Below are 26,116 nucleotides of genomic sequence, written 5' to 3' on the forward strand. Positions count from 1 at the left end.
GTCTCAGTATGCAGTTCAGGCTGGCTTCGAACTTGCAGGGATCCTCCTGCCTCAGCCTCCTAAGGATTACAGGCATGCACCACTATGCTTGGCCTCATTAAAAAAAAAAAAATCAGAGTCTAAGGAAGATATAGATAGAGAAATCAGGGTCCTGGAAGCTTATTCTAAGCCATCCAATGAGTCAAAGTTTAAGCTTCCTAATATGTGCCCAGTTAGATTATGATGCTAACCTGTCTGCTAAATACCCCTTTTAAGTAAGCTACACAATCTCCATAAATAGCTGCCCTTCTAAAGCATCCAAGATGCCCTATACAGTACACTGAAACTCCACTAAATATTAAAAATAGTCTGAGACCTCAAAGAAACCCAATTTACTTCTGTTCAACCGTACACTTTTCTATTTCAGTTCCACTGGCTGTGGCTTGGAAGTAGGTGACCACATCTGGCTGGAAGAAGGAGGCTGGAGGAAGTTGGAAGGCAGGATACAAGCGAGGCCCCAAAACAGGATCCTGCGTGAATAGGACCCCAGGGCTTCCAGGCCCCTATAGAAGCTAAAAGAGGGGCTGAACCTCCCAACCCCTTACCCTGGGAGCTCCAAGTAGGGAGAGGAACAATTTCTTTTTTTTTATTAAAAAAGTTTACATATAGAATTACAAAAAAAAAGTATATTCCCATCCCTGAAAGGAGTGTGGGCTAAGGGAACCCCTCAACAACAGGGGCTGATGACATTAACCCTCAGGGCCTTCAGCTGAGACAGAGACCAATGCACCTAAAGCAAAAATTGCCAGAGGATTATAGCAGCTCCAGAAAGGGAGAGATCAGGACCTGTGAAGTGGCAATGTTTTCCTAAGGTCCAGGGGGCATGTTCTTGGGGTTAAAGGCACGTTATTAGAAAAAAGACCCCTGTACATAGAGAAGAAAGGAATCTTCTCTGGCACCGACAGTAATAGAATTTACTGATTGAAATGATCCTGAATCTTGGAAAACGAAGGAGTTTTATATATAATCCCTCTAGTTTCTCATTCCTAGGACAGGTGGCAGCTTGTCACTCTTTTTCAGTCTCTCTTGCCCTCAGGTGAGTTGGTGGCTTGTGGAAGCACATAAGGAAGAGTTGGCAGCAGGGCAATGAAGCCTGGAGGCTGGACCTCAGGAACCTTGGATCATGTGCTCTGAGCTGGCTTTAGCAGGCGGATGAGTTTCCTGCAAAGTCTGGCAGAGGCAGGCCTGGAACTGTTTTGCGGCAGTAATTGATTCCCCAGAGCAAGCAAGGCCAATTTCTCACTGGCACCCAGGGACACAAGCACCTTTGGAAGAGAGAAGATAATAAACAGGCAATGAGGCTCAAAAATGGTAGTGCAAAGGGTATTCTAGACCACCAATGCCCAGTTTAGAAAAGGAAGAAAAAGAGATGGGTTTGGAGGACTCAGAATGGACTGTAAAGAATCTGGGTATGGCAGTGCATGCCTATAATCCCAGCATTCAGGATAGGCTGAGGCAGAAGGATCACCACAGGTCCAAGGCCAGCCTGGGCTACATAGTGTAAGGCCAGCCTGAACTACATAGCGAGATCCTGTCTCAGAAAAATAAAGTAGACTGAATGGGGGAAGAGCCACCTTGGAGGCAGGAATCATGAGAACCAGAAGTTTACTTCCAGTATCTATGGTTATAGACCATAAAACTAACACATCAAGGGATCCATTCACTTGTCCCCAGGAAGAGGTAATGAATGCAGCAATGACTCACAGCCAAAAAGTTTGAATTTCTAGCCTTGGGCCTAGTGGGTCCCAACCTGATTTTTCACCCTCAACCAAAAATCCTTTGTATTATTCTTCCACATGGATTGCTAGAAACTCCCACTATATCACTACCATCCTGGCAAATTTCTACACTGCAGAAACTACCCAATGTTACCACATTGAACCATTATAATGTGATAATCATGGGCAAGTATGTGATTTCCACTGGGCCCCTCATGCACTGAAAACTGAACAGAAAAGGCAGAATAAAGCAGAGGTTAAGAGTTAGGGCTCTGGACCTAGATTCCTGGGATTTGCTATATTTGTAACTTGAACAAGTTACTAAATATTTTTGCGCTTCAGTTCCCTCACCTGCAAAATGAGGGTAATAACAGCTCAAACTAGATAATAAAGGTAGAATGCTTAGCATGATACTAGAAACATAGTTGGCACCTGCATGGTCTCAACATCTAGTCTTCCTCATCTCCCTCCTGCCCACTCTCTGGAAGACAGAGCTGTGCTCTTTGAGATCTCAAGCATGTCCTAGCTCAATGCAGCCTCCTCTAGCTCCTTTCCCTTCTCTAGGGTAGGAGATAATAAATGGAAAACTCCTTATGCCTGAGTTCCCTACACCCAGAGAGAAAGAATGCTTGGATTTCTAGATGTCCTAATTCTTTACAGACTATCTCACAGAAATGTGGTAAAGTACAGGGTCCAATCATAGTTCACATGTCCCTTGGGCCATACCTGATGGATGCAGGGCTCCTGTTGGAGGCTCCGGAGGGCAATCAGGGCAGCTTCCTTCACATTTGGCTGAGGGTCTCCACATGCCATCTCTAGGAGCCGCTGGGGTACCTGGCACTGGAGTAGCTCCTCCCCCAACCCCTCAGGCCCCAAGTTGCCCAGAGCTGATGCAGCGTTTCGCCGAATACCAGCCTGAGCATCTCCAAGTAGCTGGGTCATATTGGGCACTGCCGCTGCCAGGGCAGGACCCAGGGGACCAGCTTGGTAAGCTGCATTGCCCACAGCAAAGCTGGCACTGCGCCGCACAGCAGGGTCCTTATCTCCAAGACCCAGCAGCAGAAGTTTCAGCAGTCCAGTCTGGCTCTGCAGTGCCCCACGCAGGGCCATGCTGTGTTGGAGCAAGTGTCCCAGGAGCCCATAAGTACGGGCCCGTACAGAGTTCTCTGGGTGCCCTAGGAGGATGCGCAGGGGTTGATAGGATTCATCAGAGCCAGCCAGGAGTTCTTGGATGAAGAATAAGTGGCTGGGAGACAGTACCCGGGCTGTGTGGGCCAGTAGGGAGAGGAGGTCAGAGGTGAGCAGTGGCTGGTCACTCAGGAGGGCAGCCGAGAGGAATATGATGGCCTTAGAGGAGGCAGCCACTGTGCTCACAAACTGGTTGACAGAGGTGATATCCATAAGAGCCAGGCGTGTGAGGAGGCTGATGGGCAGCTCAACTTGTGACAGTGGAAGATGATGGCAGCAGACCTGGGAGAATGGAGTAGGGGGATGCAGATAAAAGGAGTTTAGGAGGACAGCTCACCACTTCTACGAAGGAGAAGCCCAAAATCTGGAGAGACAAAAGCCACGCTAAAGAGAGCTGGAAGCCCTACACCAAAGCACACTATGTAAAACATATGTGAAATCCAGGAGAGCAGCTTCCCAAGTTCATTCCTTAGTCTGCAAGGGTTCACTGCTGCCTCCAAAGACCCCTAGATTAATACCCAGAATTACTAAGGAAGTGACTGAGCTGAGCTTCTAGTGTTAGGACTGGGATGTTCTCCCCACTGAACTCCAACAGAACCAGGTAGGAGATTGATGGAAAAAGGGAGACAACAGCCCAGCTCCAAACACATGTTCTGTTCAGGTCTGCATGCTGTCTCCAACTCTTAGACCAAGCCAGATGTTCCATACAGACCTAAGAGAGCCCTGGAACTGCTGAGGACTGAATCAGAGGACAAAAGACTTGGCCATCTGCCCCTCCCACCTCCAGGCCCATGTATTTTCTCAAGTACCTGCAGCAGGAGGGCTGCAACTTCTGCATCCCTGAGGTGAGCCAGGATTCCTACAAGGTGGTCGGCATCCACATCCAGTGAGAAGGGGAAGCAGAAGAGCTGGCAGACGGAAAGTACCATGACAGGGAGAAACTCAGGCCCATGAGGCCTAAGGGAAAGGATGGAGAAGAACAGACTTGGTCTTATTCACCTACCCTTTCTGACATTTCCCTTCCTTTCAGATTTCCTTCCCCAGAACTCTTCCCCACTCTCAGCAACTCCTTAGGCTTCCAGCCTAATCTTTATCTCATTCCCCGGTTTCATAACTCAAGCTGTCAGTTACGTCTTTCCACCACCCTGCCCCCACCAATGAGGACTCTTCTTCCTTTGGCTCAGACTCACGCCTGGCTCAGGTGATACAGGAAGCTGGGGGAAAGCAGGTACTTCAAGGTAGACATGAGGATACTTCCACGCTGGGACAGGTGGCTCAGGCATAACTGGGGCTCTTGGGTGAAGGTGGCCATGGCCACACTCAGCAGGGCTGCCATGCCTAAAAACATCAGGAAGAAAGACCTAGTAAAGCAAGCAAGAAGTCCAGATGCCCCTGCTTCTCTGTGGTTCCCATAGCTACCACCTATCCAGTCCCTCCCCGATCCTTGAGCTCCTTTGTAGACTCTGCCATCCTCTCCCAGACAGCACCAACAGATGTGTCTCAGTGGGTTAACCCAATTTGAGGCTGCCTCCTTTTGAGGAAGGATCCATATACTGGCCCCAAAAAGGACACTATGCTAGTAGAAAGATACCCTGGGGTGAGATCAGTGTCCACTCTGGCTCCGAGCTGGGTGGACTAGACAGTGACAGGTTCTCTTCCTGTGTAGACACCTTGTCAGGTAGCTTCAAGGTCATGGAGAAGCGGTGCCACAAGATGGTCCACATTTCTGAGCTAGCCACATCCCTGATCAGGCTAGCCTTCCCTTTCTGGAAACAAAGGTGAACGGGTAGGTGGGGAGGCAGAAGTCAGGAGTCCAAATGCCTAAGTGTCTGTTTTTTCCTTTCTTTTTTTTTTCCAGACAGAGTCTTGCCCTGTAGTTCAGACATTATGTCCTGTAGTTTAATTCATTATATAGCCCAGGCTGGCCTTGAACTCACAGTGATCCTCCTGCCTCAACCTCCCATGCACTGGGATCGCAGGTATGCGCCACTACACGTGGCAAATGTGTTTTTTTCATTCCTGTCCCTGACCTGTCACAGAAATAACTACTGTCTTCCCACCTACTATATCCATGTGGTCTTCTTTCCTTATCATATCTTAATTCCCTGAACCTCTCAAGCCATGTGAGTACCTGCTGAAAACCAGAGAACTGGCCTGTTGGACTCAGATCATGCCAAGGCTGAATTGTACACAGGCCAATAAAAGAAAACTTTAAAACAATGTGGTTTTTTTGGTACCCAGAATCAAACTCAGGATCTTGCACTTGCCAGGCCCTGCACTTACCCACTGGGCTACATCCCTGGCCCTAAAAATATTTTTCAAAAGAAAAAAATTCCAAATGAGGAATTTCTTTGTTTCTCCATTAGATCCCCAGAAGTGCAGCTTTAATGGTTTCCTTCCAAGGGCTCCTACTGAAGGGCAACAGCAATAAGGCTACTATAGGCACAGCAGTAAAGAGAGGAACAGCAAGTGTGGGTTGTCTCTTCCTTCCTAATGTCCAGCAACTCCAAAAGAGGCCTACTTTCTTTTCTTCTCATCCATGTCAAGATACACTTGTACCTGGGTGAGGAGCTGCAGCAGAAGGATGAGGAGGCCATCATAGAACCCACAGCTACCTGGTGGAGTCAGCCGGACCTGTTGGAGAGAGGCAGAAAGAAGGCAGAGCCCTGAGAAGGATGACAGCCATGCACTCAACTCTTAGACAGGTAGAAGAGCATTTCCCTGGCCCAACACAGTAGGAAGAGTTGTTCTGGCCTTAGAAGTCTCAGTTTGTGCCTATTTATTCAATGTGTGTCCTAAAGACATAGTCTGGTAGCATAAGCAGACACAGAAGAAATCATAATTAGGAAGGCACTTGCTAGATAAGAGGTTGGGAGCACAGTTGAGAGTGCCTAATACTGGAGGTAGAAAACTGATGTATTAAAAATTTTAAAGACTAGAAAATGTGATGGTCAGAAGAGAAACCATTCCAAGAAGTCATAACCTATACAAAGGCGCAGTAGGCATGAAAGACCACAGTCAATTTGGAAGTGGCTACTCTTAGTATAGCAGGATTACAGAGCCCACAGGCAACAGATGAGCTTTGAGTAGCAGGCAACAAAGTCTGGGCTTTCTCCCAGAAGCAGTGGGTAGCCACAGAGATTTTCTCCTGGAAACAGTGGGAAGTCACTGATCATGATATAAGCTCTGCATGAGCAATTTTTTTGTTTGTTTATTTCTTTTACTCACTGATATAGTCTCACAGTCTGGAATAGTGTTGGGCACTTGATACATATTTATGTGTTCAATTAACATTGGTTGAGCAAATAACCATATTTCCCTTTAAGAAAGTTCACTGTGGTGGCACTAAGAAGAGACTGGAGAGGTGAGGGCTAAAAGGGGAGATCCTTACACAGACAAGCACTAAAGATCAGATGAGGAAATTGTGTACATAAACTAAGGCAGGTCAGTAACGGTCCCACGGAGGGAAGAGGCGAGAGAAGTAACTGGAAGGTAGAATAAATGGGACCTGGGGGGACCATTTGGAGGCAGAATAACGGGGAAGAAAGAGAGATGTCTAGTTACTCCCAGGATCTGGACATGGGTTCCTGGGTAAACGTTAGTGCTATCACCTACGACACGATCGCTCGGAAGGTCTACTTCATTGAAGAAAAGGAGATGAGTCTTATTACATGCTGTGTCTATCTTCCATATATGATGTGGAATAACATCTATGAGAGTGCTTTATAAATTATAAAGAATCCACATATATGTGACAATAATGTGGATGTCAAGTCTGTTCTTTTTACAGAATGAAACACATATGAGTTCCAAAGGGACTAAAAAGGAAAAGGGAAGGATGTGGCAAGGGAGAAAGCAGAAAGAAGGCAACAAAATGGACTGAATTCCTGCAGAAGGTACAGTGTGTCACACCTTCTCCATCACTGTTAAGAAGAAAACATGGGAAAAGTAGAGTGGACTTTGCAGTAGGAGAGGAGACCAGTATTAGAAAGACTTTAACCACAAAACATGAGCTCCCAGAGTGGACTGAAGCAGGCAGGGAAAGCTAACACCTCAGAAAACTTTGATGAGTCTCCTGTCCTCCTTTCCCCTTGTCTACTTCCCACTTTCAAAGCCCTACATAAGAAATCTGAAGTTCTGATCAATCTGGGCTCAGCGGGGCCTAATATCTATGGTTAAAAGGATAAGAGAGGAAGCTGTTCTTGATGCTGTTTCCATTCCTTATTCTCCCTCAGGCTTGCTAGCAGTTCAGTCTGTCCCCTGGGATGCAGTTCTAGTGTTTGACTTGGAGAAAATGTGTCTGTGCCTTCCCTGGTAGGCCTCACCTCTGCAGGGGCAGACAGGGCATGTGTGGCTGCAGCAATCCACTCACTGTGCTGGAGGTCATAGGTCACCCCTTGCTGCCCAAGCTGTCCCAGCAGACAGGCTGCTGCACTCTGCAGGGGAGGTAGTGGAGAAGGACCATCAGAATCTGAATAATGCACAGGACAGGCAGAGAGGGTTTATGTCTCTGACCTGGCAAAGAAAAATGCCCCCATAAACAGCTTCAAAAGGGAGAAAGACTGCCCCAGTCCCAGAAAGGATGAATGATAGGGGGTAAAAGGGAGGCAAGGGATGACTGAAAACTCACCACAAGAGAGACGATGTGTGAGTGGGTAAAGAGCGTAGCAACCTCCCCGCCTAACTTCTCCATTCTGGAATAGGGAGATACATGGAGGGATGCAGCGCATTAGAGGAGGCTGGTAAATGGCCTTCCCTCTCCCTTGGGCTTTGTTCTTCACCTAGGCTGCATGTCCATCTCCAAGGCCCCAAGTTGATGGGAATCCAGGTCCGTTCTTTATATAGAAACCCTCACTTTCTACTCCCAGTTCCTCCTAAGCAGAGCTGCTACTCCCCATAGGGTGTCCAGGGTGGCTATGTGGGAGAAACTATAGTGGGGAGACCTGACTTTATGACTCACCTGGAAGGCAGATCTTGGAGCCGAAAGACAAGAAGGGAGAGGAGGTAGAGTGCCACTTCAGTGGACTCTTCCCAATCCACTACTTTCACCTACAAAGGAACTGAGCTATCAGAACACCCTCTGGCTAAGATGGTAGGGCTTCCATGAGGTGCCCACTTGTGTTGCTGGCCTACCTTGCCCTGGACCAGTATCAACAGTGACTCCAAGGCCAGGGGCTCTTGCCCTAGAAGACAGCACAGGTGCTCACTGACACGGCAGCAAGAGTAGAGAACCTAGGGGAGCAGGAAGGAGTCTGTCAGGGAGCAGAGCAGTCCCAGGCTCAGGATTGGAAAGGCTCAGCTGAAAGGCAGGTGAGTCACTCAGTGGAGTTGGTGTCCACCCTTGGGGGGTGTGAGGGACTCCTGCCCCTTGTTTGAGATAGGGAGATAGGGACGTTTCTCATTTCTGGTGAAGACTGGCTCACGTGCAGTCACCTGAGTTGATCAGATTTAAAAGCAGAATGGAGTTCTCCAAGGGATTCTCTCTCTCTCTCTCTCTCTTTTAAAGACAGGATCTTGCTATGTAGTCCAGGCTGGTTTCAAACTCACAGCGATCCTCTTGCCTCAGCCTCCCAAACACTGAAATTATGGGTATGTGCCACCACACATGGCTCTCCAAGGGATTCTTAAATTCTTGTGTCTGACTGTCTACCTCTCTGTCCTGGGAGTTTAAAAAAAAGAAAAAAAGCCAAGGTTCTGGGAGTTGTGGGAAGTACCTTAAGAAGGTGTAGACATAGGACAGGATGTCGCAGGCCCAAGATGAGGGATGACCTGAGCTGGCTGCTGTCTTCAGTCAGCTGATTTGCCAAATGCCAAGAGACCTATGGAGACAAACTCAAGAGATTTGACCTGATCCTTCTTATTCCAAACCTATTCTTCACACATCTCCTGGTGATCAGGACTTTCAATCCCGTGCTGGTCTCTCTTCTCCAATCACCAGGAACTTCATACCCCATTCTATTTCCAGTATTCATGGCCAATGAAGAAGCGAAAGTCATGACCTCGTTTGGCCCCAGTGTATTCAGGTCCTGGGGGCAATGTTACTGAGTCCTTCCAATCAGCTCTCCCACCACCTGGGTGGTTTATCATTGAGCCCTCTCCCTCACCAGCTGGCCAGAGATTCTGGGATTCTGGCAGCATCACATTGTATAAGTGGCCCAGGCCCAAAGTGACAGCATCTGTTTCTGGAAGTACTGTGCAAGAAGAGGCATAAATGTTTGTTTTTCTGTCCCTGAGGAACTGGAGCCAGCCTCTCCAGCTCCCCCGGGGAGCAGGAAAAGAAGAGTGAGAGATTGCAGCTCAGACCTGCTCCTTGGCATCCCAGCAGCTGGGTAGTCCCACAGGAGCAGTGCACATGGCTGCCAGGGCGCAGGAAATAGCTCCAGGCAGCTCCTCACTCTGTTCCCACAGTGGCTCGTTCATGTGTGGGGCCCCTATGGAGAAAGGCAGAGAATGCAAGTGTCTGCTGGTTTCAGGTCTCCAGTCTCTCCTTCAGTTCAGTGATTTATTCAGCACTCACTACAGGCCAGGCACTATTTTATGTGATGGCAGCAGGAAGAACAGAGCAAGACCCACACAAAAAGAAGTCAAAAGAACCTCCACTCTAGTCACCTGCAGGTGGGTGGAAGGGGAACCGCGAAGCTGTCAGGCCACGAAGGAGCCCATCCAACACTGCATGCTGTGTGGTCAACAGGCTGGAGTAAAAGGCTTTGGAGATAGCCTGGCTGTTTCCATCCATGGCTTCACAAAGGACAGTAAAACACTAAAGGAAACAAGGGCCGAGGCAGCATCAGGGCATCAGAAAACCAACTTGAGCTTAGTGTTAAGAATGAAGGATAGCCTGAGAAGCTCGGAATAGAGCATTTTGGGCACAGCGGTACACATTTGTGATCCCAGGTACTTGGGAGGCTGAGGCAGGAGGATCAGGTCAGAGGCCAGCTTGGACAACCTAGTAAGATCCTGCCTCAAAATAAAAACGACTAGGGATATAGTTCAGTGGTAGAGTGCTTCCCTAGCATGTATGAGGGCCCAAGGTCAACCCCCAGTACAAAGAAGGAGGAAGAGAAGAAGGAGGAAGAGAAAAAAATTAGACAGCTAATTCTAAACATTCCTTGCACTCAAAAAAAAAATGCATTATAACTATAGTGCCTTCATGTTTGCAGGACAAGAATTTCAGTATCAATCTTTTTTTTCTTTTCTTTCTTCTTCCTCTTCCCTCATCCATCTCTTCCTCTTCCTCCTTTTTCCTTCTCTGCTCTCCCTTCCTCCCTTCCCCCACCCCCCTGCATGATCAAACCTAGGGCCTTGCACATGCTATGCCCATGCTCTCCTGAGCTACACACCCAGCCATTCCTGCTGTCTTCTCAATCAGCTCCTCCATAGATGATGTTTCTCAAAAGGTAATCTATGGACCATGAATATAAGAATTCCTAGAGATTCCCGGGATCCCCTCAACCCAATCCTCCTGATTTAGAATTTCAGGAAGAAAGGTAATTATTCCAAACTCCCTAGGCTACTACTCACTATAGAATGATGTGAGAAGTGCAGGCCAACAACATGAGCACTGCTGAGATTTAGGTTAGACATTCAAAGCTTCCTGACTTGAAAGAGTAAAGAATATGAAATTAGGATCTCAGAATAAAAAAGTCTGAGGCAGAAATATTATGCCCAGTCTGTGCTTGCAATTACTGTGTGAACAATGACCAAGCAATTGTTTACTTCCTTGCACATGTTTCTCTCTGTCTCTTCTGAGAACCGTGAGAACTCAGCTGTTTTCTCATTCGATCCTCCATTCTCCTGTCCTCATTTCCAGGGCCTGGGAAGTGAATCCACACAGTTCACTAGTCTTGGGACAAACAAGGTTGAGAAATGCTACATGATCTGCAGAGGAAAGAAAAAATACTTCTACTTATGGTCCTCTGCAATATGCTGACTGCTTCATGCCTGTGGGCCTGCAGATATGCTGCTCTTTCTGGAATGTCTTTCTGCTCTTTCTGGAATGCTTTGACTGGAATGTCCTCCCTACTTTCCTGCCTTGTCCAGCTGGCAAACTGTTACGTGTTCTTCAAATCCTAGCAGAGATGATATCCTTCTTAAAGATTTCTTCCATGACCTCCAAATAGAAGTTAATGGCATCTTTTTCAGTGCTCATGTTTTTTCTTTCTATTTTTCTTGAGAGAGGGTCTCACTATGTAGTTCAGGGTGGCTTTAAACTCACTACCTAGCCCAGGTTGGCCTCAAGCTCGTGGCAATCCTCCTGTCTCAGCCTCCAGAGTGCTAGGATTGTGGGCATGCACCACCACACCAAGCCCTCATGTACTTTCTACCTTCCTCTACTTGACCACCCCTTGTCCCCTGAAAATAGGGACTTTCTCTTACTTACACGACATATGGCACACGGTGGGAATTCAAAAATGTTTGCTGTATGAACTGGATCTGACCCTTTACAGTCATAAGAAAGGGATGGGAGAACACAGAGAATATAGGAGAGACAGATATCAGGAGGTGGGAGTAGGCTACCATAAGGCTGTCCCTCTGCAGTGTATGCTCAGAGTCATCTGGTTGAGCCAGCAGTTTCCCCAACAGGTCCAGAAAGAGGTTGGCAGCCTCCTGAAATACGTGTAGGCTGGGAAAAAAATGAGCCCATAGTTTATTCTCATTCATCTACTAAATTCTCAGATGTGATGAATGGGTCAATTCTGGGAAAGTAGGAAAATCTCTGCCAAGGAACACCTCAAAATGCTCCCTTCTTTCCTCCCTACTAAACACACACACACACACATACACACGGGCAAGGTCTCACACCCCTTCCAAACACCCTTCTCTGCTATTTTCTCTAGATTATTCACATCTTGACCCTTTGAGTTAGGGCCATGGTGACTACTGACTCTTAGAACCTGAAAGTGCTTGGATAAATCTAGAGATGTCTCAAGGTTCTTAAGAGAACCAGCTGAATTCTGAGTTATTCAGCTAATCTCTAATCCTGTCCCAAATCATGACTTCTCCTAACTTGGTTTCGTCTTAAGGAGAAAGGAAAGAAATGGGGTAGGAACTGAAGCCAAACTGGCTGACAGAGCAAAAGGTTCTCTGATCCCACCTGTCACCTGTCTGGTTCTTCTCCAGATTGAAGGTGCAGGCAAAGTAGGCCTGAATTACAGCCACCAGGTCCCTCAGAAAGGTCCCACACCAAGGTTGCTGCCAGGAAAGAGGAAAAAGAGAGAGCAATGTGGATGATGGAGATACAGAACGAAATAGTAGTTCAAAAAAGGTATATAGAGGTCTAGTAAAGTTGAGTAAACAGAAAGGGGCAGGAGGGAGAGAAGTCTGGGCAGAGAGTCAAGAGGTGACAAAGTGTCAGCCAATGGGCTATAAACAGTCAGTAAACATGTCTTATTTGGCCAGAACAAGATGGTGAAATGTAGAAGATTCTATTTTTCAAAAAACTATTTTTAAAAATTCCTTTAACACTGGTCGTGGTGGCACATGCCTATAATACTAGCACTCGGGAGGCTGAGACAGGAGGACTGCCTCAAGTCCAAGGCCAGCCTGGGCTACACAGTGAGTTCAAGGCCAGCCTGAAGTACATAGCAAGACCTTGTCTCAAAATACCATAAATAAATAAATAAATAAATAAATAAATAAATAAATCCTTTAAAAACTCCTTAAAATCACCCAAGGTTAATACTCATCAGAAGAGTGCAGCATTCCAGCTGCCTCAGCCTAGGTCCCATAAACTCTGATCCTGGGAGGGTCTCCCTTTCCTCTCAGCTCAGCTTTGGATGGATACAGCATGATGATGTACACAGTCAGTCCCAAATACATGGAGTTTCAACCCTAGCTTTTCACTGTCCTTGTGACCATTTATATAACAACTGGGTGGGAGTTAATCTCTGAACTTTAGTATCCTTCCCTGGCAAGTCAATAAGACCTGTGGGCCAACACTCCAGAGCAAAATATTCTAAATGTCGGGAACTTATGCACAAAAACATGGATTTCTACCTCTTTCAGAAAACTGGAAGGTCCAGCACAAATGGGCTGCAGCCGACAAGGTTGGGTAGGTGACTCTAGTTTATCATATTCCCCACCGCTCATACATTGATGCATACTCTACTTCACTGACACCACCCATTTCACCCCAGAAAGATTAAAGGAAAGAAAATAAAAAGCGGTTGAGCCAAACAGAGACATTAGTTTGAGGGACAGAGTGTCAAGGAAAAGGACCATGCGAGGCTCTGGCCCCGGCACCTACCTGCTGGAAAGTGTTGCTCTCCTGGCTGTGCCTGAGTAGGCTGAGCAGCAGCCCAGGCAGCCCTGCCTCCTGGCAGAAAGAATACAAGGGAACAGAGTCGCTGCAGCTGGACAGAAGACTGCTCAAGACCCGGAGTGCAGGGAGGATGTGGGTAGCGCCCTCCAGGATGCCTTTTAGGAGCTGGGTGACATGAGGGAAGAAACAGTTATTGGTATTATCATAGGTAAAGGAAGGACAGGTACAGACATCAAACATCCTCTAGATGTTGGCAAAGCAGATCAAATGTCTGTACTCCTTCCTGTGTGAATCTAAAGCTCCAGGAAGAAGAGCAAGAAAATAGAAGAATTATACCAAAGAGGACTGGAGACATGCAGGTCATCTAACACACATCGGTGATCTAGGGGCAGAGGAATGCAGGATCCCTCTGTCATTCCTATCTGCTCCCTCCCTCCCTTTTCAGCCCTTCACCTTATAAGCAAAACAACAACAACAACAACACATACACACACACCCCTGAAAATCTTAAAAAATGAACATAAAACAATGTTTTTGCCAGGTGTAGTGGTGCGCACCTGTCATCCCCACTTTGGGAGACTGAGGCAGGAGGATCGCTGTGAGTTCAAGGCCAGCCAGGGCTACACAGTGAGTTCAAGGCCAGCCTGAACTACCTAGCAAGACCTTGTCTCAAAGAAACAAACAACAACAAAATGTTTTTTAACTGCAGAAAGACAAAACATTATTCAACTCTAGATCAAGGCCTGACAAACCAGAGTTCACTGGTCAAGTCCACTCTAACATTTACTTGCACACTAGAGGCTGGGAATTTAGCTCAGCTGCCTGGCAAACGCAACGTCATGAGTTCGGTTCCCGGTACCGGAGAAAAACCAAAACCAAAAAAAAAAAAAGAAACATTAGCTACATTTACTTGCACACTAAGGACAACATTGTATTTTTAAATAGTTATTCCTTTAATGGTTATTCTTCAAGAGAATAACATTACATTAAATGTTTATAATATGCCATTCAATGTTCTAAATTTTGACATTTTCTCATTTAATCTTTACAATAACTGAAATAAAAAGTATTATTCCTTTTAAAGATGAGGAGGCCAGGCATGGTGGCATACATCTACAATCCCAGCACTTGGGAGGCTGAGGCAGGAGGATCATAGTGAATTCGAGGCTAGCCTGGGCTACATTGTGAAAAGGCGAGCCTATGACACAGGAAGTAGATTTGTGATTACTGAGGACTGGGACAAGTGATCAATAGGAAACAGGCAACAAGCGCTTCTGCAGAAAGTAATGAAAATGTTCTAACATTTGATTATGATCCCAAAACTTGGCAAATTTTTAAGAATTGATGGCCATAGGCCAGAAGTCAATGAATTTTATGACACATAAATTACACCTCAATATACCTTTTTTTTTTTTAAAAAAAAAGACTTTAAAAAACAGGAAATAAATACAATATATTTTGGTAAGTGCCTAAGAAGGAAGAACATTGTTTCAAAGATAAAGGGAGGCTTCGGAAGAGGAAAAACCTACCTTTTAATACTAAATAACCAAAAACTATTTCATTCTTCTCATTAGTATGCCTATATTATAAAACATTATATACTCAAAAAAAAATTATATACTCAACTGTTATATTTTCAATTTCATCAAGAAAATTTTTGTGGAGATGTATTTTCGTTCATTTTATAAGTACTTACATAAAATAGACTCCATTTTTGCTTCATGACCCACAATTCCTAAGGTATTTACAATTAGATAAAGGTTATTGATCCTCGCGCTAGACAGGTACTTTTCCTTATAAAGAGAAACCTGACTCTGCTCTGTGTTATGAGGAGATTAGTAAGCCTCCTCTAAGTAAATACACTAAAGGGACTGAGAAGGGGCAAACTTTATGTCAGTGAATGTGTTTTGTATTTTTGGAGACAAGATCTTGCTATGGAGTGCAGGCTGCCTTTGAACTCACTATGTAGCCACAAGTGAACTCACTTGTGGCACTCCTCCTGCCTCAGCCTCCCAAGTGCTGGAATTACAGGGGTGCACCACCACGCCTGGCTTAGTGAATGTGTTTTAATTCTGAATCTCTGCAAAGTCCTGAATGCCACTCAGAGCACCTTCTCCCCATTACCTGCCCTCCGGTCTCACGAAGCTGACTCTGGATGCACTGGCAGAAGTCAGGGTTGCACAGCAGGGTGAGCGGAGCCTTCAGATGAATAGGAACAGGCTCGGTGGTCTCTAGTAGGTGCTGCCATTCACTGTCACTGTCTGGTTCCTAAGGCAGTGGCAGAGGCAGGAAAATACAGGAAGTCAAGAGGAGCACGCAAGTCTCAGGTTCCTCACTCCCAACCAGGGGTTAGAAACCAGGGGTCTCGTGAAGAGACTACAAGCAGCACAGGTGTACATCTTCAGCTGCCAGGCAAGGAAAGACACACTGGTAGTGTGAGGGGTCCTGGAGCGCAGAGATGCCTAGGAGATGACCATCACAGCATGGTTGCTAATAACAAAAAAGGGAAGCATCCTGAAATCAGTTGGGAAGGGAATAATAAACCAAACTCCAAACTCCATCCCTAATAGGAAACACTATGAGGTTATTAAAGAGACTGAGGTACCAAGGATGCATCACTTATCTTGTATTCCTACCAAAAATGTATAACTCAAATCTAACAATGAGGAAACAGCACTGTGAGGAACAGGGCTTATGTACTTCTCAGGTTTGCACATTCTTTACGTATTTCTCTGAAAGTTGATGTGTTGGAGGCTTGGTTACCACTGAGGAGGGACTGGGAGATAGTGGAACATTTTAGAGGTAGGGCTTGGTAGATGGTCAATGGGGGGCAGCCCCTGGAAGGGATGAGGTATATTTCTCTTTTTCTTCTTTACTGCAGTACTGGCGATTGAATTGAAGACCTCATGAATGCTAGGTCAGCACTCTGCCACTGAGCTATATGCCCAGTTTGGGACTGGCCTGTCACAAAGCCCTATGACTGGCCTCACCTACTTTCTCTGGCTTCCTGTTGCGAGATGTAATCCTTCTTCCCACCTCCAGCCTCACTGTCTTGACACCTTCAGCCATGAGGTCCTCACCAGAGCCAAATAAATGCCAATGCCTGGCCCTGCGATCTCCAAAACTATGAGCTAAATAAATAATTCTCTTTTTTCCTTTTATTTTCTTTCTTTATTTTTTAAGTAATTATTTTGGCACTTAGGATTAAACTCAGGACCTTTGCAATGAGTTAAATCCCCAATACTTTTTTAAATTTTGAGACAAGCTCTCACCAAGTTCCCAGGCTGGGCTCAAACTTGTAATCCTCCTACCTGAGGCTCGCAAAGTACTAGGATTACAGGCATGCACCCCCATACCTGGCTTCCTCTTTTCTCTATAAAGTTAACCAGCCTCATATATTTAGTTATAATTTAAAAATGGACTAATACATGTATCTCAAAACTGTTATTCATAAAAGGCAAAGAAGCTGGGAATGTGGTACATGCCTATAATCCCAGCACTCAGGAGATTGAGGCAGGAGGACTGCCTCAAGTTCAAGGCCAGCTTGGGCTATATAGTGAGTTCCAAGGCCAGTCTGAACTACATACCAAGACCCTGTCTCAAAAAAAAGACAAAGAAAGAACAGGAACTATTGCAGCTTAAAGGAGACTAAAGAGGTATAACTAAATACAGTGTATGACACTGGGTTGAATCATAGACTACAAAAAATAATTTTTTTTTTTTTTTTGTTTTTTTCCGGTACCAGGAACCGAACTCACGACCTTGCGCTTGCCAGGCAGGCGCTTTTGCCACTGAGCTAAATCCCCAGCCCCTGAAAAATAATTTTTAATAAAGTACTTTATCAGAAGAATTTGAGTGGATTAGTTTCTTAATTTTCTTACTATTATAATGGTATTATGTCTGATGTTTATAATTGGTATTATTATTGGTATATAATTGGTTTATAAATGGTATTATTCTGATGTTTATAATTATACCGTGACAGTACACAAGAATGACCTTATTCTTAGGAAACATGCATAAAATATTTAGGGGTAAAAGGGGCACATCTGCAACTTCCTCCAAAATGATTCAAGAAACAACACATCTATATATGCACAGAAGTGTCAATCAAATGTGACAAACTTTAGATGGGCAAATCTGGGTATAAGAGGTACTATGGTTTGAATGTTTTTGTCCTCTCCAAAATGTTTGTGTTAGATACTTAACCTCTAATCCAACAATGTTGAGAAGTGAGGCCTAATGGTCTGTTTTTATGTCACAAGGGCTCCACATTACACATGGATTAGCACTGCTATAAAAAGGGCTTGTGAGATGAGTTTATTCACTCTCCTTTGTTGTTCTGCAACATGAGGACACAGATTCCACCCCCGCCACCGAAGATGTGGCAGCCAGGGTACTGCATTAGATGCAGAGAAACTAACTAGGCCCTAACCTGCCAGCATTTCAATCCTGAACTCCTCAGCCTCCAAAACTTTGAGACATTTCTGTTCATTATAAATTATCCATTCTCAAGCCAGGTGTGTGGTGCACATCTGTAATCCCAGCACTCAGGAGACTGAAGCAGGAACACTGCCATGAATTTAAGGCCAGCCTGGGCTACATAGTGAGTTCCAGGCCAGCCTGAACTGCAAAGTGAGTCCCTGTCTCCAAAAAATAAAATAAATTATGTAGTCTCAGCACAAAATGGACCACAAGGATAGTATAGGAATTATATGTAGGAACTGAAGGGTATATAGGAATTACTCTTAAGATGAAATTATTTCACAATAAAAAGTTAGAATCTTAAACATAAAAGACTGGGGGAGAACTATATGCTCTACTACAGGAAAAGTCCTAAAACAGATCATATGGTAAAAGACAAATGATAGAATGATACAAGACAATATACACAGGATGAACTCAGTAATGTAAGAACAGACAATAGATTTCCTTGTGTCCAGATACACGTATACAAAAGTAAGAAAGTTTGGAAGGCGACACCTCTTCATCTAGTAAAATAGAACTCATCCCTGCAACTCAGATATGGCCCAAAGCAGACCTTCAATTCTTTTTTTTTTTAATATGAGCTTTTACTATACTGCCCAGGCTGACCTTGAATTCCTAGGGTCAAGCCATCTTCCTGCCTCAGCCTCCTGAGTACTTGCAATTATAGGCATGCACCACTATACCTAACTTGGGACCTCAATTTTCACCTATGAATTCTAATTTTTCAGAACTATGTGTTCAGATATTGTGCAATAGTCTATGAAATGATAATAAAGTACTTTTTTGATACAAAGGGAACTTGTACTTAAAGCTGATAATTAGAGCATCCCTATCCTAGAAAAACATTCAACTAGACCCAGCATCCCATGGCAGAGAAAGCCAAGCAGAACCCCAGAACTCACCTCGTCTTCTAGGTCCCCTGTATCTGTGCTCTGTGGGCTCACCACCTCTGGCCCCAGCTCTGGGAATGCTTGCTCACAATCTGGGGTGATACAGTTTTCCCTGCCGGAGGAAGCCATGGCATAAGATGAATTCTAGATCTGTGAGGCTTAGGGTTCATTAACTTGTGTGTCCCTCCCCTCCCACCCAGGAAAAGAATGAGAAACAAGCCATACAAGTAGACAGAGGAAATTTCCTTTTGGGATATGGGATATGGCCAGTATAGGACATGTTGGCATCCATGCACATACTCTTAACTGCTTTCCCTCACTGGATTTTATTCTCAAGCCTACTTTATAGTTTTCATCTATAGCTTTTAACTCAATCCTTCCTTTTAGATGCAGATGATCTTTTCCCCTTCAAAGTGTAACTGACACATAAAAAAAGAGAAAGTCCTCAAGTTTCCCAGTGAATTAGGAAAATAGCTGTATTAAGAATCCAGGACTTAAATCCCTAAGGCCCTGTCTATGTTTAGGCAATAGCCAGTGAAAGGACCATGTCATATATGCTTTGGCTAGAGCCAAAGCTCTGTGAGAGACCTTCCCCTACAGAGACCCCTAACTATATCCTCCTCACCGAGGTGCAGGGGGTGCCTCTACAGACCGCCTCTCAGCACAACTGCTCTTCATTTCTGAGGCCACGATGCCAGCCAAGAGGCTTGATTTTTCAGGAGTGGTCCTTAGCTCCAGCTTAGGGGCTGTGCTAGGGGCCATCTTGTTGGTCTTGTCTTCTTGCTCAAGGGCAGGTCCTGTGTTCTGCTGTTTCTGTGGGAGGTGAGTAGAAGACACTAGATCAGAATTATTTGTTTGCTGCTGGGTGTGGTGGCACACGCCTGTAATCCCAGCACTCCAGAGGCTGAGGCAGGACTGCCTTGAGCTTGAGGCCAGCCTGGGCAACACAGTGAGTTCAAGGCCAGCCTGAACTACAGAGCAAGACACTGTCTCAAAAAAGAAACAAAAACAAAAAAAACTATTTGGTTGCCATAGGGCAGTATGGATCCTACTTGTGGCCCTTTCCCCAATTAACTAGAAAGTCATCCTTCTCCAGCTCTCCTAGTCACTAGCCTGGTCATACTAATGAAGTTTCCTATACCCCAACACACCTTTTGCTTGGCCTCCTCAGCCATGCGTTTATAAGCCTGATGCAAGAGGCGAGACTGATTGCCCTTGGGGGCTAGCCGATGGGCCTGTTCATCCTTTAGGACCTGAAGTTCTGGGGGTAGGCGATTGGTGAATGGGGTGCCCAAATCTGAGCCTGCTGGTTCTGTTATTACTGCAGGAGAGAGACAGGGGAAGACATGATTATTCTAGAGCTTTATCCACCATGTCCACTTAGCCAGGAACAACTTCAGTGCCTCCGGGCTTCTGTGGAGGAAGTCACTTAAACAAAGTGACAAAAAGGAAGCAAGAATGGCAAATGTTAGGCTAAGAAGAGCTAGAAGCAAAGTTTGAGCTGGTGGGGGAAAGAAAATATATTAGATTCAGATATTGAGGCAGGGGGTTAGCCTGGAGAAAATACTTCAAAGTGCTAGAGCCCTGGGGACTCTGATACTCACTGGTGACACAACCAGCAATAAAGGGGTGATGCAAGAGGTCTGGCCAGGACAGACGCTGCCGGGGGTCCTTAGTGAGCAGCCCCTGCAGGAAGTTCTGTGGAGAGAAACAATGCCCCATCAACCCTTCCTCCTCTTCCCTCGATGTTCTCTCCAATCTATCAGCAGAACCGGCAAACCAAGATTCCTGCATCTACTCTTACAGTAGGCTCTGCCATACTCTCAACAACCCTTTCCTTAGGTCTCATTTTCCAGACAGACTGCAGCCTTACCTCCTACAGGGACCCAATTCCTGTTCACAGACATTCTGTGACCCCAGAAGTAAAAGTAGAAATCTCAAGATCAACGGCTTTGCAAAAAAGAGAGGAAAAAAATGAAAGAGGAGCTTTACAATCCTCTTTAGAAACCAAACATTCAAAGGAGTCCCAAACTCTTCCCTTGGCCCTCCCTTTCATGGTTTCTTTGTAGCTGTGTAAGAACAAATGCATCTAGGTTTTAAAACACACTCACACACTCAAGTAATGGTGTAAAGATGTGTTTGGGAACACTCAAGACCAGAAATCTTTCAGCAAGTCTTCAGATGGTGGAGAGGGAGGAAGACTATCTCTCAAAAGGGTACATCTGTTATGAGGTATCCTTGGGAAAATCTTCAATTGGGCCTAAAACAAGAATAAAAGGCACTACTAGATTATGATCACTGTTCTAAAACAAGGTGATCTGTATAATTATAGCTCTTGCTGAAGATACCTGCACACCCGTCCTAAAGAATGAATATCTCATGTACACTCTCTCAAATTAAGGATTCTTTCTTTAGATTCTTTCTGATAATCACTTGGGCCTAACAAAATAGGTTGAGAAGAAATTTTTTCCTTTTCACCTTAGATAAAAGCAAAGAAAAGTTATATTAAGGTTTTATTCTAGGAGTAGATAGCACTTAAATTCCACTGATGGTCCATAATCTTGCCCTAGATGAGAAATAAAAAAGAGTACAAACTCTTCCCCCTTCGTCCCTCCCATTTGCCAGCCTGCTGAGACTTAGTTATAACGAACATGTACCACCTCTGTCATCTGCCCCTAATCATCGAGCCAGCCCCATCACTGGCCATTCTGATGTCTGAAGGGCAGTGCGTCTACGGCCATACCACCCTGAATGTGCCCGATCTCATTTGAAGGACAGTGAAAATAGTGTGGACAACATGTAGGTATCATCTAGATACGGCATCTGAGAGGAAATAAGTGGAACAGAGGACATATAAAACAACCATTGTCTCTGGTGTCATGAAATTATCTTTCCATTATGATATAGCAGTGATAGCGAACTCTTTAGAGCTTTCAATGATATAAGCAGCCCGCTGCAGCTAGCGTGCCATAGGTCACCCCCCACTGTGATAGAGCATAGCCTGCTTCAAACAAAGGCTACCATTCCCAAGTTCAGCAGACCCTACAACACCCTCTTGGAATAAGTCCCTGTGGGAGAATAGCAAGGCTGCTTGGCCCAGCTCTGGAAAAGGATTTTGGAAAAGAAAACAGAGGTAGAGGGAGACAGGTTTCTGATGTAAACCTGATGTGTACTCTCCCTTCCTATTTTATTACCTTGAAGCAAGGACTGATGGTAGAGGGCCAGCGCACAGGGTCCTTCAGAATGAGATTGACTAGCTGAAAGATGCTTGTGGTATAGAAGGGAGGAGTTCCCACAGCCAGCTCATACAGAATGCAGCCCACAGACCAGAGGTCCGCTGTGTGGTCATATGGTCGCTCTTCCACTAGCTCTGGAGACATATAGAGTGGTGTACCTTTGATAGACGTCAGCACCATTGTATTGGTGCTCATAGCCCGGGCAAATCTGCAGCAGATGATAGGATGGAAATGGAAAAGGAAAAGATGTTCTGGACATGGTCATTCCTAGAAGTTGAATATCGTCATTGTTATGGTTTGTATGTTCCCTGAAAGCCTCATATGCTCAGAGGCGGGCCTTCTGGGAAGTAACGATCTTAAGAGTGTGATACTTACCAGTACGTTAGTCCACTGAGGAGTTTATAGCTAAATGTGATGCTGGGAGGTGAACCCCTGTCTGAGAAAGTATGTTACTGAGGTTTATTCCCCCTCCGTCCTCCCTTGATTTCTCTCTGCTTCTCCATCACCATGCCATGAGCAACTCCACTGTGCCACACCCCTGTGCCACGCAGTTCTGTCTTAGAGTCAGCATACTCTGGACTGAAACCTCTACAGATTGTCAGCCAAAGTACAACTCTCCTTCCTTAAGTTGTAAGTGTCAGGTATTATATCTTGGCAGCAAGAAAGTGACTAAAACAGTCATTTACTACATGTCATTGTATGAGATATCCCAAGCCAGAACAGAGAAAGTGTCTTTGATTAGTTCCAAGGGACCCAGCAAAAGGCCAATCTCCAGCTTCTAAAATGAAGCCCAAGTAATATGTATACAGCCTAGGGCTCCCTGCAGAACTGGAAACTCAGAAACCTTACCCAAAGTCACAGAGCTTGATGCCACCACCCTTGGCAAGGAGTATGTTCTGAGGCTTCATGTCTCGGTGTAGGATGCGATGGGAATGCAAGTAGTACAGGGCTGACACTAACTGGGCAGCAATGGCCTGAACCTAGGGGTCGGATAGGAGGGAGGGAGAAAGAAACAGTGAGCGAAAGGGGTGGCTGACAAGCCCAAAGACTTCTCCTAATACAACAGCAGCTGAGGTGATCTCTCCTATTCTCACAGAGCTCAGAATGGTGCCTGCCAGCTGGGCATGGTGACACACACCTGTAATCCTAACACTTAGGATGCTGAGGCAAGAGGATCCCTGTGAATGAGACCAGCCTGGACTACATAGTGGCCAGCCTGAACTACTACACAGTGAGATCCTGTCTAAAAAAGAAAAAAAGAAAAAAAAAGGTGCCAGGCACGTAGTAAAAATTCATTACAAATTAGCTGTTAATAAATAAAATAAAATCCCCTTTCTCTAGAGAAGTAATGATACAAACAAGACTAAATAAAATGGTTACTTACAAATAGTGAAGACAAGGAAAAAGAATATAGTGATAAGGATTTCAGTAGGAGGTACTATTTATTAGACTTATTACAGAGAAACGCCTAGAATGTATGTGGCTGAAAACTATTCAACCTGAATCCCACTGCTAATCACTATGTGTCAGTGGCGAATACCACATGACCACAGCTCTTATCTCTCACTGCCCTCTCTGGTACCACCATACTGGCCCAACTTCCTCAAAGATATCTCATAACAATGACTATGACATTAATATTAGCCAATTATTTAAATACTTGATATAAATTAACTCATTAATCCCCATCATAGCCTTAGGAGGTAGACACTAGCAATATCTCCATTTTACAAATGAAAAAACTAAACACAAAGAGATTAATTTGTTCAAGGGAAACCAACTAGTGAGGGGCAGGCAAAACCAAGTTTCATACTCACATAGTATGGCTCCAGCACTCAATATTGCCTTATGTGTCCCCAGACTCATGCATTCTTGTCAGGAGTATTCAAAAATAGAGACTCTCAAGGCTTTTGACCTGCTCTACCTATCCTCCACCTGGACAGAGGTCAGGTATGGGAAGCATGCATACCTGGTCTTCTGGAAGTTTCCCATCATCTTCCAGGATCTGAAAAAGCTCTCCTTCAGCATAGTCTGTCACTACCACCACCTGCAGGAAGAAGGTAGTGACAGTGATAGAAGATTCATGCATTCTGAGGTTGAGAAATACCTGGGACCCTTGAGCTTGGGGAGAAATGATCCCAAACCATCAAAACACACCTCTTTATCAGTTTCAAAGCTGTCAAGCATATGCACAATGTTAGGATGACGAAGACCCTGCATGATTTCAATCTCTCGCTGCAGATTCCTCAGCTCCTTCTCTGAGCGCCCCAGTTTAGGGATGAACTTCAGCGCCACCACCTGTCAGTGGTGAAGTAAAGACTCAAGGTCTAACCACAACTACAAAAAAGACTAGAATTTCAAGCTGAACTGCAGAGCTCTAAAACTCAATTTTTTTTAATTTTTTTTTTTTTTGTCTTTTTTTTTGAGACAGGGTCTCCCCATGCAGTTCAGGCTGGCCTTGAGCTCACTTTGTAGCCCAGGCTGGTCTCAAACTCACAGAGATCCTCCTGTTTCAGCCTCACTAGTGCTGGGATTACAGGCGTGCACCACCACACCCGGCTAAAACTCAATTTTAAACAGTTTGAGTAACTCATTATATCTGCAAGTTTCCCATCTCTGTTTTCCCCATGGTTCTTTGTCTTGTTCAGTACCCAATCCCACCACTTCACCATCGCCCAGCCCAGGAGCAAACAGTATTTGCCAAACGGATCCTTTTGCTGGATTCTTTGTTTTGTTTTTTTTTTTTTTTTTCAGTACTGGGGATTGAACCCAGCACCTTCACACTGAGCCATATCCTGGCTCTTTTTAATTTTTTGAGACAGATACATATTAAATCACTCATTGCTCAAGCTGGGCTTGAACTTGGGATGCTCCTGCCATAGCCTCCCAGAGTACTGGGATTACTGGCATGTATCACTATGCCTGGCTCCCTTTGTTGGATTCTTGGAGAAGTGATCTGATCTAACCAAAAAACTCAAGATGACACTGGGGGAAAAAGAAAGAAAAACGAAGAGGGAAGAATAGAGTTCCAAGTGTTTCATCTCTTCCCACATGGTATGACAGACCAATAATAACAATAATATTTGTTATTTATGGGGGTTAAGTATTGTACAAAGTGATTTAGTGTGATGAGATATTTAATCCTGAAGCCCTATGAGTTACTATTTCAATTCTATAGATGAAGAAACTGAGACACTGAAAAGTAGTCCACAGTTCTAAGACTGTGAATTGGGATAGGTGGAAGCTGAACCCAAGTAATTCAGCTTCAGAGATCATACTTTGGAAGAGTCAGTGCCTGTAGAACACAGGTTGGGATAAGTATAACCCTCTGGCTCTGTTTTCCACTAGAATTGGGGAAAAAGAATCCCACTCAAGGGGCTGGGGATGTAGCTCAGTGGCATAAGCGCCTGCCTGGCAAATGCAAGGTCCAGAGTTCGAGTTCTGGTACCAAAAAAAAAAAAAAAAAAAAATCCCACTCAAAAGATATCCGTCTTCGTTCACCACCTGAGCACTGTATTTTTTCCGACCCTTGTACACTCTCCCGAAGGAGCCTTCTCCAATCATCTCCAACACGTGATACTTTTCCATGACAAACGTTTCAGGATCTCTCAGAAGGAAAAAGGTAGAGATGGTGGCAAAGAGCTACACATCCAGGGACAGTTCCACACATCTGAGAAGCCTGGTAAGGGCACAGAGGGGTAAATGTTAGTATTTTTTCACAATAATCCAGGCCTCAAAAATATGGTAGGGTGCTGTGGATGGAAAGATGACGAGATCTTTGAACAAACAGACTGTCTCCTTGGACTTCTTTTTACAGTTTTTTTTACAGTCTCCTGTCCACTCTCCCAACCAAGCCCAGCACCCACAAGTTTACTTGTTCCCCCGCCCCCCTCAAACTAGCCTCGCCTTTTCAGCCCCTCCCAAATTCCTGCCATCCCAACCTCAGCAACACCACCCAGACCCCTTGCTCTATCTCTTGACCAGCCGGGGAACCCTCTTTCACCCCAGTTAGGAGCTTCAAACTCCTCAGGCCGAGGCATACCTGCCTGGCCTCTACGCTAGTCCCTTCTGGCTGCCTACATACTTTGCCTGACCAATCATTTTTCTTCACCCTCTTATGCCGGTCTCTTTAGGCTCTTATCCTTACCGGTTATACTCGCTAGAACTGTCAGAAGTTCCGAGGACAAAGACTCTGAGAAACCTGGGAGAGACGAGGTCCGCTCATAGGAACTTCCCAGGGCACCAAAGACAGTGCTCGGCCATCAGGCCCCGCGAAGGACCCGGAGTCGGCCGTTG

At 45.2% G+C, this 26,116-nt stretch overlaps 1 protein-coding gene across 4 annotated transcripts; it reads right to left on the reverse strand.

The window, feature by feature from the left end:
* Positions 1-356: 356 nt before the first annotated feature.
* Stk36 (serine/threonine kinase 36) lies at positions 357-26,112 on the reverse strand. 4 transcript variants are annotated; one of them, XM_005395629.2, is made up of 27 exons: positions 25,968-26,112; positions 25,325-25,499; positions 23,978-24,118; positions 23,790-23,867; positions 22,670-22,800; positions 21,779-22,028; positions 20,189-20,282; positions 19,736-19,905; positions 19,210-19,397; positions 18,597-18,696; positions 15,331-15,474; positions 13,192-13,371; positions 12,040-12,137; positions 11,463-11,568; positions 9,555-9,705; positions 9,249-9,376; positions 8,660-8,764; positions 8,079-8,177; positions 7,906-7,994; positions 7,576-7,639; positions 7,271-7,381; positions 5,505-5,579; positions 4,537-4,711; positions 4,136-4,283; positions 3,755-3,902; positions 2,484-3,227; positions 357-1,304 (listed from the first exon to the last, which is right to left on the reverse strand). In XM_005395629.2, exons 2-27 carry the CDS (start codon positions 25,406-25,408, stop codon positions 1,161-1,163), a joined length of 3,945 nt encoding a protein of 1,314 aa, XP_005395686.1. In that variant the 5' UTR covers positions 25,409-25,499; positions 25,968-26,112; the 3' UTR covers positions 357-1,160. The 4 variants fall into 4 exon arrangements, with proteins under 4 accessions (XP_005395686.1, XP_005395688.1, XP_005395687.1 ...); XM_005395631.2 differs by lacking the exon at positions 25,968-26,112 and adding an exon at positions 25,863-25,885; XM_005395630.2 differs by lacking the exon at positions 25,968-26,112 and adding an exon at positions 25,824-25,867.
* Between the last annotated feature and the right edge of the window lie 4 nt (positions 26,113-26,116).

The sequence above is a fragment of the Chinchilla lanigera genome, unplaced genomic scaffold (genome assembly GCF_000276665.1).
Source record: "Chinchilla lanigera isolate Chin_1 unplaced genomic scaffold, ChiLan1.0 scaffold00052, whole genome shotgun sequence".
In the NCBI taxonomy this organism is placed as follows: Eukaryota; Metazoa; Chordata; class Mammalia; order Rodentia; family Chinchillidae; genus Chinchilla; species Chinchilla lanigera.

Coding starts and splice junctions, on each gene's coding strand:
- Stk36 (XM_005395629.2), bottom strand. CDS start 25,408: ATGGAAAAGTATCACGTGTTGGAGATGATTGGAGAAGGCTCCTTCGGG. Junction 19,906..20,188: donor TATTGCTGGTTGTGTCACCA/GTGAGTATCAGA, acceptor TCTCTCCTGCAG/TAATAACAGAACCAGCAGGC. Junction 7,640..7,905: donor CTCCAAGATCTGCCTTCCAG/GTGAGTCATAAA, acceptor TCCCTATTCCAG/AATGGAGAAGTTAGGCGGGG.